Genomic DNA, 14870 nt, shown 5'->3' with positions numbered 1-14870 from the left:
TATTACTGCACTGATCGCTGCTGATATCCCACTGTACTTTTTTTGGGGGAGGCTGATTCCTTATTGTTCTCTTCCTATGCAATAGCTCCCTCTACTTGAAAATATTGGTGTAATTATAGTTTAACACGGTACTTTATTAGTGAGTTCCCATGACTATTTTTACTTTCAATCCTCTTTATTAGTATGTGGTGTTATTACAACAGAGCATGTTAGAAATTTACCAGGAATCTTTTGACTTGGTAGTGGAAAAGCAAGATTTAGTTAAGGAAAGTAAAATAAGTTGTTTGAAGGCATTTTCAAGGAATTTGCTCTATAGTCTTTGTTGATTTAAATATGGTATATTTGGTTAAGATTCCATGCAGTATTGAAAATAAGTCTTGATGTCTACAACAGAGAGGTATAGAAAACTGCAGCAGAAACCTTCAAAAGAACCATCAACCCCTTCAAACAGACATAGCCTGGAACTTGGCAAATTCTCACTTTACTAATTCCAAAGTCTTACCATTCTAACACAAAACGTGGTAGTTTCTACTTTCTCAGGAAGGGTTTAATAGAAACTAACAATAGTAGAATCTCATGTTACTACATTTTGCCTTTATGGAACAGTATGTATGTAATGAAACAATAGGAGCAAAATAGACAAGCCAAGCAAGTGATGTTAAGAGTGAGATTTATTTTTTCTCTCCTTTACGAACTTTGAGGTTTAGTAAAACCTCACCATTAGGACAAATCAGAGATTCTACTCAACCATAAGATTTCCACATGAATGTTTCTTTTCCATTCATAACTCTTTATTTCCAGTTTGTTCTGATTATTATTATGGTGCAGAGCACAGTGGTTAAGAGAAGGGCTTAGGAGCCAGACTGTTTGAGTTTGAATCCTGGCTCTGCCACTCACCAGCTGGGTGATCTTGGCAAGTTTCCTTAACTTTCTGACCTTCAGTTTCCTCATTTGTAAAATACAGACAATAAGTCTACCCACATCCTGGAATTTGTTGTAAGGATTAGCTGAATTAATGATTGTCAAGCACTTAGAACAGAGCCTGACACATAGTTAAGTGCTATATACCAGTGTTTGTTGAATAAAATAAAAAATAATAGTGTGGCTATAAATTGGTTTTTATTAGCCAAATGTATTTATAGAGTGTCAGTGTTATCTTCCATGCTTAATGAAAAGAAATATGGGGACCTCCCAGTGGATGAGAGAGATTTGCACGATGGTTTTGTTCATGAATTGATATTCAGTTCCTCTAATATTAGAATAATTCTCACCTAAGGGTACCTATACCATGTTATAATTTTAGGTTACGTTATTTTTAAACATACTTTTTAAATGCAGTGGTATATGCCATGGTTTCCATGTCTTTTGGGAACTTAAGTGATTTACCAAGAAGATTTTATACTGGTGGAATGCCTAAGAATGCAGTATCATTTCCCATAGTACGCTACTTTTGGAGCCTACCTAGTGCCCAAGAGCAATAATAGATGGGCTTGTCTTTGGTCCATAGTATGACTATGCTTAAGGATGTCAGAGATTCTTTTCCAACTCTCCCCAGATCTCTTTTTATCAGTCATCAAAACTTTAAAAAAGAAATTTATATGTATTGAGCACTCAGACATGCAACTGAAGTTGTTAAGGTTATGTCTTTACCTTCATACAAGCTGATATTTGTGTGGATATATAGAGTGATATTTTAATAGATTTTGTTTTTGGACGAATACCACCAGAATACTGGACACATAAAGTAAATAGTCAAATGAGATTCATGAGTCAGACATACCCTTTTCTATTGTGCTTAGCTTTATTTGCACTTCGCAGATATTGCATTTTTTACAAATTGAAGGTTTGCAGCAACCCTGTGTCATAAGATGATGGTTAAAATTTTTTAGTAATAAGGTATTTTAAAATTAAGGTATGACATTGTTTTTTTTAGACATAATGTTATTGCACACTTTGTAGACTACAGTATAGTGTAAACATAACTTTTATATGCGCTGGGGAAACCGAAAAACTTATGTGACTCACTTTATTGTGATATTCGCTTTATTGTAGTTGTCTGGAACCAAACCCACAATATCGCTGAGGTATAACTGTCCACATACTTGTCTTAAGGCTATATATTTGTTTTTAGGGAACTGACTCATCTGTCTTTTTTGCTTCCTTAGGACCCCTTAGATCCTACAAGATCAGTGATTGTGATTCGCTCCCTGGTGGCAGATGGTGTGGCAGAAAGAGGCAGAGAACTATTACCTGGAGACCGCCTGGTCTCAGTCAATGAATACTGTTTGGACAACACCACACTGGCTGAAGCTGTGGAAGTGTTGAAAGCTGTGCCACCAGGCACTGTACACCTTGGCATCTGTAAGCCTTTGGTGGTAAGTGTCGAATTTTGTTAATATAGGAAATGATAATACTATATCATTATAGGATACTGATAATATCAATAGTTAAGAACATGGATTTTGCAGGCAAATACACCTGGCTTCGAATCCCTGTTCCACCGCTTACTATACATGTGTCTGTGCAAGTTTCTTAACGTCCTTGAATTAATTTTCAGAAAAAAATGTCTACCTCATAGGAGTTTGAGGATTAAAGATGATTTTTGTTAAGTGCTTATTAGCACATTACTACATCAGTGCTAGCTGCCAACATTACTAGTCCTACTGCTACTACTTTTATCTTTATACTTTTAGCACAGACTTCTAAGTTCTCATTTCATTCCTTATGTTATAAATTAAAATAAGTGTGTTTATGTGTTTTAACTTTCATTTGGGCATGATTTCGAGATGGCTTGGTAAGTTGAAATCTAGTTAACCATAGCTCAGTAAGATTTTAATATGCTTTTCTGACCATCAATGTGCCTTGTAACCCCTAGCATCTAAACTCCAATATGGTCAAGCCATCCTGAAGTCATCTTAGTGTTTATTCTCATGTACTATGTCAGATCACTGTTTGTTTTTCTTTTTCTTTTTTTTTTTTCTGCAACTTCCCTAGATCACTGTTTCTGTCTGAAGTATTATTAGTTATGGTGATATTGAGGTTCCCCAATGTAAAAACAAACTTGATGATAATTTTCAAGTGGCATTAAAGTATTGAGTGCTGATATATGTCACTCAGTATTTTAAGCTCTTTACATGCACTAATTTAATCATCACAGAAACTTTAAGAGGAGGTAATCCTCTTATTACCACTACTATGTATTGAGTTAGTCAAGACACAGAGCTGAGTAACTTATGCAAGGTAATATAACTAGTAAGGGGGAGAGTTGGAATATAAACTCAGCAGAGTGGCTTCAGACCGTGTACTCTTAGCCACAATGCTATATGTTCCTATTCTAATTTGTTACAAGTTTAGTTTCATGCCACATGTCTGAAACAGATTGCATGGTTGTAGTAGAGTGTTGGACTGGATTTTAAGAAATCTGGGCTCTGTTTCTAACTTTGCTACAAGTTAGCCCAGTGGGTCTCAAATTCAATGATATGTGATAGACGTAAGAATCACCTTGAGATGGTTAAAATGCAGTTTTCCAGGTCCTACTCTTGGAGATTCTGATTTAGTGATTCTTGTGTGCTGTTCAGGAATCTGCCTCTTCAGTGAATCACTGGCGTAGTTCTGATGCAGAATTTTTGCACTTTGAGAAACATTATACCAGTAATTCGATCATAGGTACAGCACTTTTCTGAGCCTACTTTTTCATTTCTGAAAAGACTAAAAACTAGAGAATTCATAAGATCTTTCTTAACTCTAAAGTTCTTTTATTCTGTGGAATATATTAGCACACTACAAGTGTTCATATAGATAAATAGGTATATAGATAGAGATCTGTCTATATAGATATTGTTACATATGTTCATTTATAGACATAGAGTCATGTATTACACATAGTATTTTTGCATTGGGGAACCTCACATGACCTTCATATATTACTTTATTATTCTTCACATATTATACATCAAGATGCCTATATGTAACATCTATCAGATATTTTAAACATTTTGAAATGGGATATAGGACATAGCTAAGTCAAGTTCTTGACTTTATATTGTGTATTTGGTGTGTGAGTGTTGCCATAGTCAGTATATACCATGAGATACCCAGTTTGATTGTTGGACAAATTAAGGAGGGCAGACTTAATATTTTTATGGGACCTCATCTTGGTATTTTGGATTGTGGCAAGAACTTTGTCTAGATTTTCCCTGATGATTATTTGCCTGATTATTTGGGTTACCAGAGAAAGTCCCAACTATTTATGATCTATAAGACCTAAGCAGTGTGACTTTACTTTGAAGCAATTGAAGGAAGTCTCAGGCAGTGTAAAGAATAGAACTTAGTAACAACTGGCTGTGGATTCCTGTGCTATTTCTGGCAGAGGTAGAGCCACACAAACCTCAGGACCTTGGAGCCTTGCTCTGAGAGGATTTTGGAACACAGTAATTGTGAGGTGGACCTTTGCCTAGGCTTCCCTCAGTGAGTAGAAGGCTGCCAGGATGCTGGGGAGTGGGAGGCCAGTGAAGGAATGAGAGAAGGTCACTTTCAAGACTTAGAAATTTTTAGTGGAATCATCACTAAGTAATTCCTTCTTTAACATCTGGGTTCTTTTAGCAAAACTGTTTGTGAGCTGTAAATAGTGATGCATGGATCTTCTCTGAGGTCTCTCTGTCTCTCTCTCTCATGGTCCGGTTGGTGGCCACTTATCTCATCACTTAATGTTTGCTGAGCATTTTCTCAGTCCTCAGGAGAACTGGAGAGAGAGTATGAATAAGAAGGTCCAAAGTCAAGTTGGAGCAGAAAGACTATGAATATGTAACAGGAGAATAGAATTATTTTTTATTAAGTCTTGTACCATATAGATATGTACTATCTATGTAATATAGATGTTCTATAATCTCACATTATAGTCTTATGTAGAAAGTTATTATATATATAGTTTCATGTTAACCAGAAATGTGACTTACTTTCTCTTTTCTAAAAACTCACCTCAGATGTCACAGATAAAAAATGAGTGAACTGACTTTAAAAAGTACATTGTATCTTCAGAACCCACAGGACAGAGTTGGCAATGGAGTTCTTGAGCCAGACATCTGGGATTTTGCTTAGTTCTGTGATTTGCAAAGCTGTGTGTCCTTGGGCCAGTTATTTAACCTCACCAGCTCCCCACCTGGGATCACAGATCATGGTAGCTGAGATCACAGGCTCTAGAGCCAGACAGCCAGGGCTCAAATTCTGGGTGTGTAACTGACTAGTTATGTACCTTTGAGCAAATTACTGTGCCTGTGTTACTCATCTGTAAAATGAGGTTAATAAGAGCACCTACTTCTTAGAATATGTATTAATATATTAATAAATATATAAAATGAATTGATATATTTAAAGTGCTAAAACCTGTGCCTGTGAGATACATATCTATTTGATATTATTTTCATGTAAATATAAAAATCCTGACCTAATAGAATTGCTGTAAAGATTAAGCTGAGACAAAGCACGTAAAAGTGTTTACCATAGATTTTGATATATAGCTAGGACTTGATAAACTGTAGCTGTGTTATTACCTGGGACTGATGCTGAGCTGGTGAGAACCATGATGATTGTCCCTCTTCTGATGGAGAGTGGCTACCCTGTACCATTGTTAAATATCTTGAGTATCACCCTGTATAAACTTAGGTGTTTCTTAATATTAAGGTCTCTTCCTGGGAAGGTGATTTTTTTTCTTTAAGGAATACCTAAAAAGAATAAAAAGTTTGAGAAGCTTTGACCTGAACATGGCTTTTCTTGGTTATTAAAGAAAAATTTGGTCTAATAAAACAATTTACATAAATTTTATTGTGTACTTGCATTTAATGGAAAGATGAGAATTAATCTGAAAAGCATTTGAAACTATTCTTCATTACCAAAGTACTTCTTTGGTTGCCAGAGTTGGCGGCTGGGGGTGGGCAAAATAGGTGACGGTGGTCACAAGATACAAATCTCCAGTTATAAGTCCTAAGGATGTAAGGTATAGCATGGTGACTATAGTTAATGACACTGTATTGTATATTTGAAATTTGAATTGTTAACTAAACTTATCGTGGTGATTATTTTGCAATATGTACATCTACCAAATCATCATGTTGTACACTTAAAACTAATATAATGTTTTATGTCAATTAGAACTCAATAAAAAAAAGTTTCATGGTTGACAAAAACAGTTCTTCAGTCATGCTAAAATAATTAAAAATTAAAAGTGCTTCTATTTTCAGGAAGGTGATAAAGAGGAAGAAAATCATATTTTACATTCAAACAATAATGAAGACAAGACTGAAATTTCAGCAACAGTTCATGATGTAAATTCATCTTTGATACTTGAAGCACCCAAGGTATTTAGTACATTTGTTTCCCAAGTAAACAGTTGCTATTATAAAGAAGACAAAAGCTTGTTCTCACTCTCTTGGCTAAATAGATACAAATTAAATAATCCCCCCCATATTAATTTTTTAAATCGCAGATATTTATTTGTTTATTTATTTTTGTCTGCAGTGCGTGACACGCTGGATCTTAGATCCCCGACCGGGGTCAGACCCGTGTCCCCTGCAGTGGAAGTGCAGATTTTTAACCCCTGGACCACCAGGGAAGTCCCTATTAATTTTTTTAAAACTGAAATCTTTTCTCTCCTGTATCACATTGCCTCCATAAATGACATAGCCCAGGTATAAGGCATTTTCAAAGAACAAACATACCTCATGTTATATCACTAATATACTCTTAAAATTTTGAGGGTAGAACATATTTTTGAAAATAGACCTGCATTTAAAAACATGCTGTAGAATAAGAGCTATACAGTCTAAAGAAAAGAGTTATTTTGTCAAACCTTACTTTATGCTTTAATATTAGAAAGTATATTTTGAAGCTATTCCCTTTTTATTCTTAAAATGAATAGTGTTTATTTTGCTTCTTGCAGTTAGAGTATGGTTTTGCTTTACTAGATAACAACTGTCTTTTGATATTCTTTACATAGTTTGTTGACAGTGTCTAAAGCTGGTATGTAGTCCTGTAGTGTCCATTATATTTTTTTAGCTTAAACATTTTTTGTTACAATTTCATAACTGTGTGACATGTTTAAATATACATTCTAAATGCAGTTTTTTCTTTTTTTGAAATAACTAGGTTACAGTATTTGGTATAGTATATTAATTTAAAAGTGTCACTGCAATGATGTCTAACTGCAAGTGAGGAAGCAATGGGAAGGAGTAGATTCATTTCAGGAATTTGCATTTATTGATACTTAATGAATAGGACTTAAAATAGGAAATGTCATTGAAACCTTAGAGGGAATTGGGCCTCATCGTGCCCAGCACCCTAAGGTGCCTTGGAGTTAGGTCAAAGGCTCAGCAGATCCATATATTCCTCAAGCGTTACCTAGGAACTCAACAAAGTTTCTGCTCATGCATGACTATCTAGCTTCAGTTTTATGTACTTGCTCTTCTGATTAGTGAAGTATGAATTGAAGAGCATACTGTATTCATTCCTTTTGTTTTGTATTATTAATGCAGATGCAAAAATAAATTTCTATTAAGTGGTATATTATAAAAGAGTCATACTCAAAGTAGTTGAGACATATTCCCCATATCTTTAGTTTATAGAGAATGTTTTGTAAACATTGAAATAACCATTAATTTCTTTTTAGTTACATAAACCTGAAAATCCTGACTTTTTAAGTCTTTGCTTTCTTAAGTGATAGTATGAAGTGCATCCATATTTATGTATTATTTTTTGTATGAGATGCAGGAGTTAAATATTCAATGTAGCAATTTAACAAAATTCCTATTTCTGACTGAGAATTTTAAGGCAGTTGATGTATAGTGAAACTTTCAGACTAGTCAGTCACCTTGCCAAAGGCAGATTTTTGCCTCTTGTCGTTTGTTTCTTTTCAGGGTTGAGGATTGTGTGGCAGTGAGGTTGTATTTCTTCTCATTTGTAATGGAGAGCTGTCAGGTTAACCATGCATTGTCATGTAATACCATCATTGCAGTTATGTCAGGGGTTAATTTTCCAGTTAATGTGTAGGGTGCAGCTTTAATACAGACGTAGTTTAAAGGTTTTTTTTTTTATAATTTTTATTCACAGGGATTTAGAGATGAGCCCTATTTTAAAGAAGAGCTTGTGGATGAGCCATTTCTAGATTTGGGAAAGGCTTTCCAGTCCCAACAAAAAGAGATAGACAATAGTAAGGAGGCCTGGGAAATGCTTGAATTTATGGCGCCTAGATTGCAGGAAATGGGTGAAGAAAGAGAAATGCTTGTTGATGAAGAATATGAGCTCTATCAAAACCACTTTCAGTCCATGGAATCGTATCCCTCATCTCACATTCAAGAGGCTTCTCCTGTTCCATCCTTGAAGGAGCTTCACTTTGGTACACAGTGGTACCAGGATTGTGAACTGCCTGAGCCTCAAGAAGCCAGGTCCATGATGAGCGTGTATTCCCAGGAGATGCAGCAGTGTGGCTATAACACTGAAAAGATGGTAAGGGATTAGAACACATCTTCCACATCCTCCCTGACTCCTCCAGAACAAAATTCAATGGATCTTTTCATCATTAATCATTTTTTCCAAAATGTACCATACAGTGTGTTGCTTTAAGTAAACCTCACCATTTCTGTATTATGTAACTTCTGGCTGGAGTCAATAAACTGTAGTTGCCTTGCTTTTATGGTGGGTTTTATTTTTTTTTACCTTGCTTTTTTAGTGATGTTTTTCTCCTAATTACTGATTTCAAGGAAGAGTTCTTTTGCCATTTGTGATTTAAAAAAAAAAAATCAGGGAGACACAGCTCTGTATTTCTCACATAATGTATTTGTCAAGGAAAATCAAGGCAAAATGGATTAGATTTATTGTTGTTTCTGTCTTGCTTATCCACACTGTTCTCTGTATTATATATGATACTAAATAGAAAGTCACTGAACTCTAGAAGATTTTCTCTACATTTGTGATACTACCTGTTGACAACTTGGCAGGAAAGCATTATATTTTAATAGGTTTGCCCTCGCTATTAAATCACCAATAAGTTTTTAAAAAAATCAAATTAGAGTTAACTGGTCACCAGTTGGAATCTTTCATTAGGGATATTTTTAATGTTTTATTTTTGTTTATTTCTTTCCCCAAATTAACTTCCAAGAAAATGAAAAGAAAGTTTTTATATGGGGTACATAGCAGTGTGTTCAGGTGCAGTACGGTGCCCTCCTCACTGAGGTCAGCAACTTCCCTGCAGTGATGTGCAAAGTAGCCTTCATTTGCTCTCTCACAGGCAGATAGAGCTGGGTTTTTTCCTTGCCTCCCTTAGATCTTCCTCCATTTATCCTTTTTGCAAATGCTTGTGGGTCCCTCTGCTATGCAAGATGCTGTATTTATGTATTTAAGGAACCCCAGAGGATTCCCTGTGGTAGTGGACTCTGGGCAGTCTACTAGCGAACAGATTTTTGGCATTATGTGACTAATGTGGGAAGAGGTGACATCGAATCACCTGGTATGTTGCCACTGACATTGGTTCTTTCTACCTCTGCCACTCTGCCAGTCCCATTCCTATGTCTGTAAGTGCTTGACCTCAAACAGAACAGTCAGTTATATGGAGCAAGTTAGTAATTGCAGATTATTGAATATTCATACATACTGCCTTATTATGGCTGTTTTCTTCCATAAAAATAAATTTTTCTATTTACCCCAATATAAGGCAACCTAAAATATAGGCCCATTTTAATATACAAACTTGTAGGGATATAGATGAAATAGACAAATGTATATTAATAATATTTACTTTATAAATTTAGTTAAGCATTCCTATTTTAAAACCTATAAAATATCAACTTTTTTGCCTGTTCTCACATTTAATGATAGAATTTTATTCAAATTCTTTCAATGCATATTAATGCCAGAATCTATATTATTACTAGAATCACTTTGATCTTTCAACACTGTTCTTCAACTATACCATCTTCATTTTCATCTAGGTTGTTTTAGATACAGTAATTTTTGAATCCATTTTGTCAGTCAAAATTTTATTCTGATCTCAAGCATCATTTGCATAATATTAGATTTTTTAAAAATCCCTCTTCTAAGTTTATACTGATGATTCTCACAGTGTAACCACTGCCTCTATTGTTTATCAAAGTGCTCTTTATAAAGCTTGTTTAAACAGCATTCAATGCTCACAGTTTGAAGGACATGCATCTTAATTACCAACTGTTAAATCTCCCAGCTTTCTTATTCTGTGAGGTAACATGTATAGGCTCCCTAAACTGGCATTGATTAAGATTGTTTCAGCCCTACTGTGTCTTACCTAAACAGTGTTTTATTTTCCTTAAATAATTATATGTTCTTGCTTTGAGCATTAACTTTTTTTTAATTTTTAATTTTTACTGGAGTATAGTTGATTTACAATGTGTTAATTACTGCTGTATAGCAAAGTGATTCAGCTATATATCTATATATACATTTTTAAATATTCTTTTCCATTATGGAAAAGAATATAAAATATCATCATAAGATATTGACTCTAGTTCTCTGTGCTATACAGTAGGACCTTGTTGTTTATCCATTCTATATATATAAAAGCTTACATCTGCTAACCCCAGCCTTCCACTCCATCTCTCCCCCAAACCCCTTCCCTTTGACAACCACGAGTCTGTTCTCCATGTCCATATTTCTGTTTCATAAATAGGTTCATTTGCGTCATTTTAGATTCCACATATAAGTGATATCATACAGCATTTGTCTTTCTCTTTCTGACTTAGTTCACTTAGTATGATAATCTCTAGGTCCATCCATGTTGCTGCAGATGGCATTATTTCATTCTTTTTTATGGCTGACTAACATTCCATTGTATATATGTGCCACATCTTCTCTATCCATTCCTCTGTTGATAGACATTTAGGTTGTTTCCATGTCTTGGCTACTGTGAATAGTGCTGCTGTGAACATAGGGGTTCATGCATCTTTTTAAATTAGAGTTTTGCCCGGATATGTGGGCATTAGCTCTTTTCCTCCCTTCCCCACACCCAGCAGTGATGACAGTGTATGGAAGGAAAAACCCTTTTTCCTCTACCCTCCTAGGTTCCTCTGGCTGGAGCCCTGGAAATTAAACTGACAAAGACAGATTAAGAAAAGAAAAGCAGTTTATTAACACCTGCAATGCATATACACAGGAGAAACTCAGTGATGATTCACTCAAAGGAGGGGTTAGAACTTGGGCTTATACAGCATCTTAACAAAGAACAGTGAATTTGTAGAGAAGTAACAAGACAAAGGAAAAGGGATTTAGGCTTTTAGGGTCAGCATACTGTGGGAAGGTAAATATCTGGGGGAAATTGATGGAAGGTAAGGATTGTTTTAGTAAGGTTTGTCATGTACATCTTTCTTAGTGCCATCTCTGAGCTGAAGAGTCTAGAGTTGTCTCTGGTGATTGAGAATCAGGGGAGGATAGGAAGCTTTTCTAAGTTCACTCTTTTTCTTCAGTTCAAAATAATCCTTATGCCAAAGTGGCACAGTTCTGGGTGGAATATTCTGATCCCCTGTAACAGTTGTACCCACATGATCAGGATGGGCTTGGATCTTTATTTGCCTTTCTCTCATTATGGTGGATCCAGTGACGATACTTTATTATCTAATATAATAAGCCCTGAGTGGGTGGATTTTAAAAACACAGTCAAGGGGCTTCCCTGGTGGCGCAGTGGTTGAGAATCCGCCTGCCGATGCAGGAGACACGGGTTCGTGCCCTGGTCCGGGAAGATCCCACATGCCGCGGAGCAACTGAGCCCGTGAGCCATGGCCGCTGGGCCTGCGCGTCCGGAGCCTGTGCTCCACAATGGGAGAGGCCACAACAGTGAGAGGCCCGCATACCGCAAAAAAACAAACAAACAAACAAAAAAACACAGTCAAATACCTTACAAATATGTAATTCCCAATACTCTTCTATTTAGAGGGTGCCCTCCAAAAAGGTAGAGGAACATTATCACTTCTGTCTTCATTGTAATATCCATTTTGGGTTACAGATATAGCTATATTTGTGGAGTGCAAATAGTACCCAACTACTTATAAGTCTATCATTCTCTACCACCCTATTACTCCATTTTAGTTGAAGGGTGAAGCCATCAAGGTTTATAGATCTGGTTCTTGATTTTATTTGATTGATTGATTGATTGATGATTGATTGCGGTACGCGGGCCTTTCACTGTTGTGGCGTCTCCCATTGCGGAGCACAGGCTCCGGACGCGCATGCTCAGCGGCCATGGCTCACGGGCCCAGCCGCTCCGCGGCATGTGGGATCTTCCCAGACCGGGGCACGAACCCGCGTCCCCTGCATCGGCAGGCAGACTCTCAACCACTGCGCCACCAGGGAAGCCCTGGTTCTTTATTTTTAATTGTGATAAAATACACGTTACATAAAGTTGACCTTTTAAGCATTTTTAAGCTTATAGTTCCTGTGGCATTAATACACTCACATTATTGTACACCCATTAGCACCATCCGTCTCCAGAGCTTTTTCATCTTCCCAAATTGAAACTCTGTTCACACTAAGCAATAACTGCTCATTCTCACCTTCCCTCATCCTCTGGCAACCAACCACAATTCTACTCTCTGTCTCTAAAAATTTGACTACTCAAAGCACCTCATGTAAGTGCACTCATACAATATCCTTTTGTGTCTGGCTTATTTCACTTAGCATGATGTCTTCAAGGTTCATACATGTATCATGTCAGCGTTTTCTCACTTTTTGAGGCTGAATCACATTCCACTGAAGGTATATATACCACCTTTTGTTTACTCATTCATCAGTGGATGGACATCTGGGCTGTTTCTATCTTTGGCTATTGTGAACAATGCTGCTGTGGACACTGGTATACAAATATTTGTTCAAAAACCAAATTTTGGGTGCTCTACACCCAGAAGTGAAATTGCAAGATCATATGGTAATTCTATTTAATTTTTTTAGGAATCGTCATACTGTTTTCCATAGAAGCTGTACCATTTTCATTTCTGCTGGCAATGCACAAGTTTTCTAATTTCTCCACATGCTCACCAACACTTTTTTTCTGTTTTTTAAATAGGTGTGAAGTGGTAGCTCACTGTGGTTTTGATTTGTATTTCTCTATTAGTGACCTTGAGCAGCTTTTCATATGCTTATTGGCGATCTTCACATATCCTTTGGAGAAATGTCTAAGTCCTTTGCTCTTTTTTAAAATATCTGATTCTTTTTGCCTGAGGATTAGTTACCTGAGAATAATTTTATGTTTTTATTTTCTTCTCTGTTTAGAAAAAAACTGAATTGATTTTTCTAAAGATTTAACCTTTCATACCCACTGTATTGAAATCTCAGATTTAGGCATCAATTCTTATTCCTCAGTTACATAATTGCCATTCACTTAAAAAAAGAAATCCAGACAGTTCAAAAATTGTTGTAAAATTTCTTTTTAAGTACTCAGTGGCTGCCATCTCCTCCTGTCTCCCTTCTCTAATAAGTTCTTCTTGCTTATTTTATTCTAGGCAACTAAGTAGTCATATTTCCTTTCTCACCTCTTTTTAATATTTGAGTTGAATTCTACATACTGTAGCCTCCTTTGGGTATCTGATACAGTTATATACTCAATTATATTCATAATCTATTTGATAAAATCTAGCAGTATTTGGTACATCAGTTTATGAGAGGTCCTTTTCTTATCATTGAAGTATGACCAGTATAACCATGAAAAAACATGGACTGTTGTAAAAAATATAATTCATTTTTTTGTTTCGAACAACCTAAATTTCCAACAATAGAGAATAACATAGTGTTATTCACCTTAAATGAGTTAAGATAAATGCCTATGGTGGCCATAATGGCATTTAATTTCATGCATATAAATGTTTCTTAAATATCATAATAAAATACATCAATGAAAATTGTTCTGGAAGATTGTAACTTTGGAAAACCATAAAAGACGTGTGTAAAAGGACGACAAGGAAAGTGTAATAACTTTTGACTGTGCTTACCTGTAGCTTTTAGTTTCGGGGAACAGGTTGTTCACTAGGCAGATAAGAGTGTTAGGGAGGGCATAGCAAAGGCTTAGAACTATGAAAATTCACTAGGTGTTTCCAGATCAGCAGTGAAGCTGTTTAAGTTGTGATCCAACATGATCCAGGACATAATGAGAATCAACCATTGACCTTGCTTGATTTGATAGATCTTTTATTCCTCTGCCTTGGTGAATGTTTATTTAAATCTACTTATTAATGTTTATAAAACAATTTTTTTTTTGGTAAAAAAATCCAGTGTTTGGAAAAAAGATTTTACTAGCCTGTACTCTTACAGATATTAAGTTACTAACATTTGTTACTGCTTACAACAGTATAAACCGTTACTTGAGAAGGCTTGTTTGCAGGGCCAGTTTTCCGCTATCGTTATGATCTGCATTGAACAACATTATGGTGTACCACATTTTATCATAAAGTACTAATGCATTTCTGTTTTTCTTCCTCTTGAGATGAAAGAAAACTTTGGCATCGATTCCCTATCCTCCATACCCTCAACTGAAGGAAACAGTCCACAAAGCAGATTTGATGATCTGGAAAATCTTAATTCATTAACGAAAAGTAGTCTGGATTTAGGTTTGTGATTTTCATTTCTCATAAACACAAATTACATTATTTTGCAATCTTTCAGTTTTATTTGTATATATGATGAATTTTACTGTCACATTTTCATTCATTATAACGTTTTGAATTGAAATCTGCTTATTAATTAATCTGCTTCAAAATATCTGGAAAAGTAACGTGAATCATATTTCAACTTAGAGCTTTCAGAGTCTGTTTTCTGAGAAAGCTGCATTTTCCCTGCCTCGTTTTGCTTTTTATTAGCTTTATGGATTA

The 14870-nt window shown here is 35.7% G+C and overlaps 1 protein-coding gene across 3 annotated transcripts in view; it reads left to right on the top strand.

Moving 5' to 3' along the window:
* The window catches only part of PATJ (PATJ crumbs cell polarity complex component), a 353889-nt gene that overhangs the window by 97610 nt on the left and 241409 nt on the right, over positions 1-14870 (top strand). For all 3 annotated transcript variants that reach the window (XM_067006873.1, XM_067006872.1, XM_059083193.2), the window contains exons 18-21: positions 2166-2375; positions 6237-6353; positions 8101-8496; positions 14486-14609. In XM_067006873.1, coding sequence (XP_066862974.1) covers positions 2166-2375; positions 6237-6353; positions 8101-8496; positions 14486-14609 — 847 coding nt within the window. The remainder of the gene's footprint in view (positions 1-2165; positions 2376-6236; positions 6354-8100; positions 8497-14485; positions 14610-14870) is intronic.

This window comes from Kogia breviceps, chromosome 1 (assembly GCF_026419965.1).
Source record: "Kogia breviceps isolate mKogBre1 chromosome 1, mKogBre1 haplotype 1, whole genome shotgun sequence".
Lineage (NCBI taxonomy): Eukaryota > Metazoa > Chordata > Mammalia > Artiodactyla > Physeteridae > Kogia > Kogia breviceps.
The sequence above is the reverse complement of the archived record's forward strand: the minus strand, read 5'-3'. Positions and strand labels throughout refer to the sequence as shown.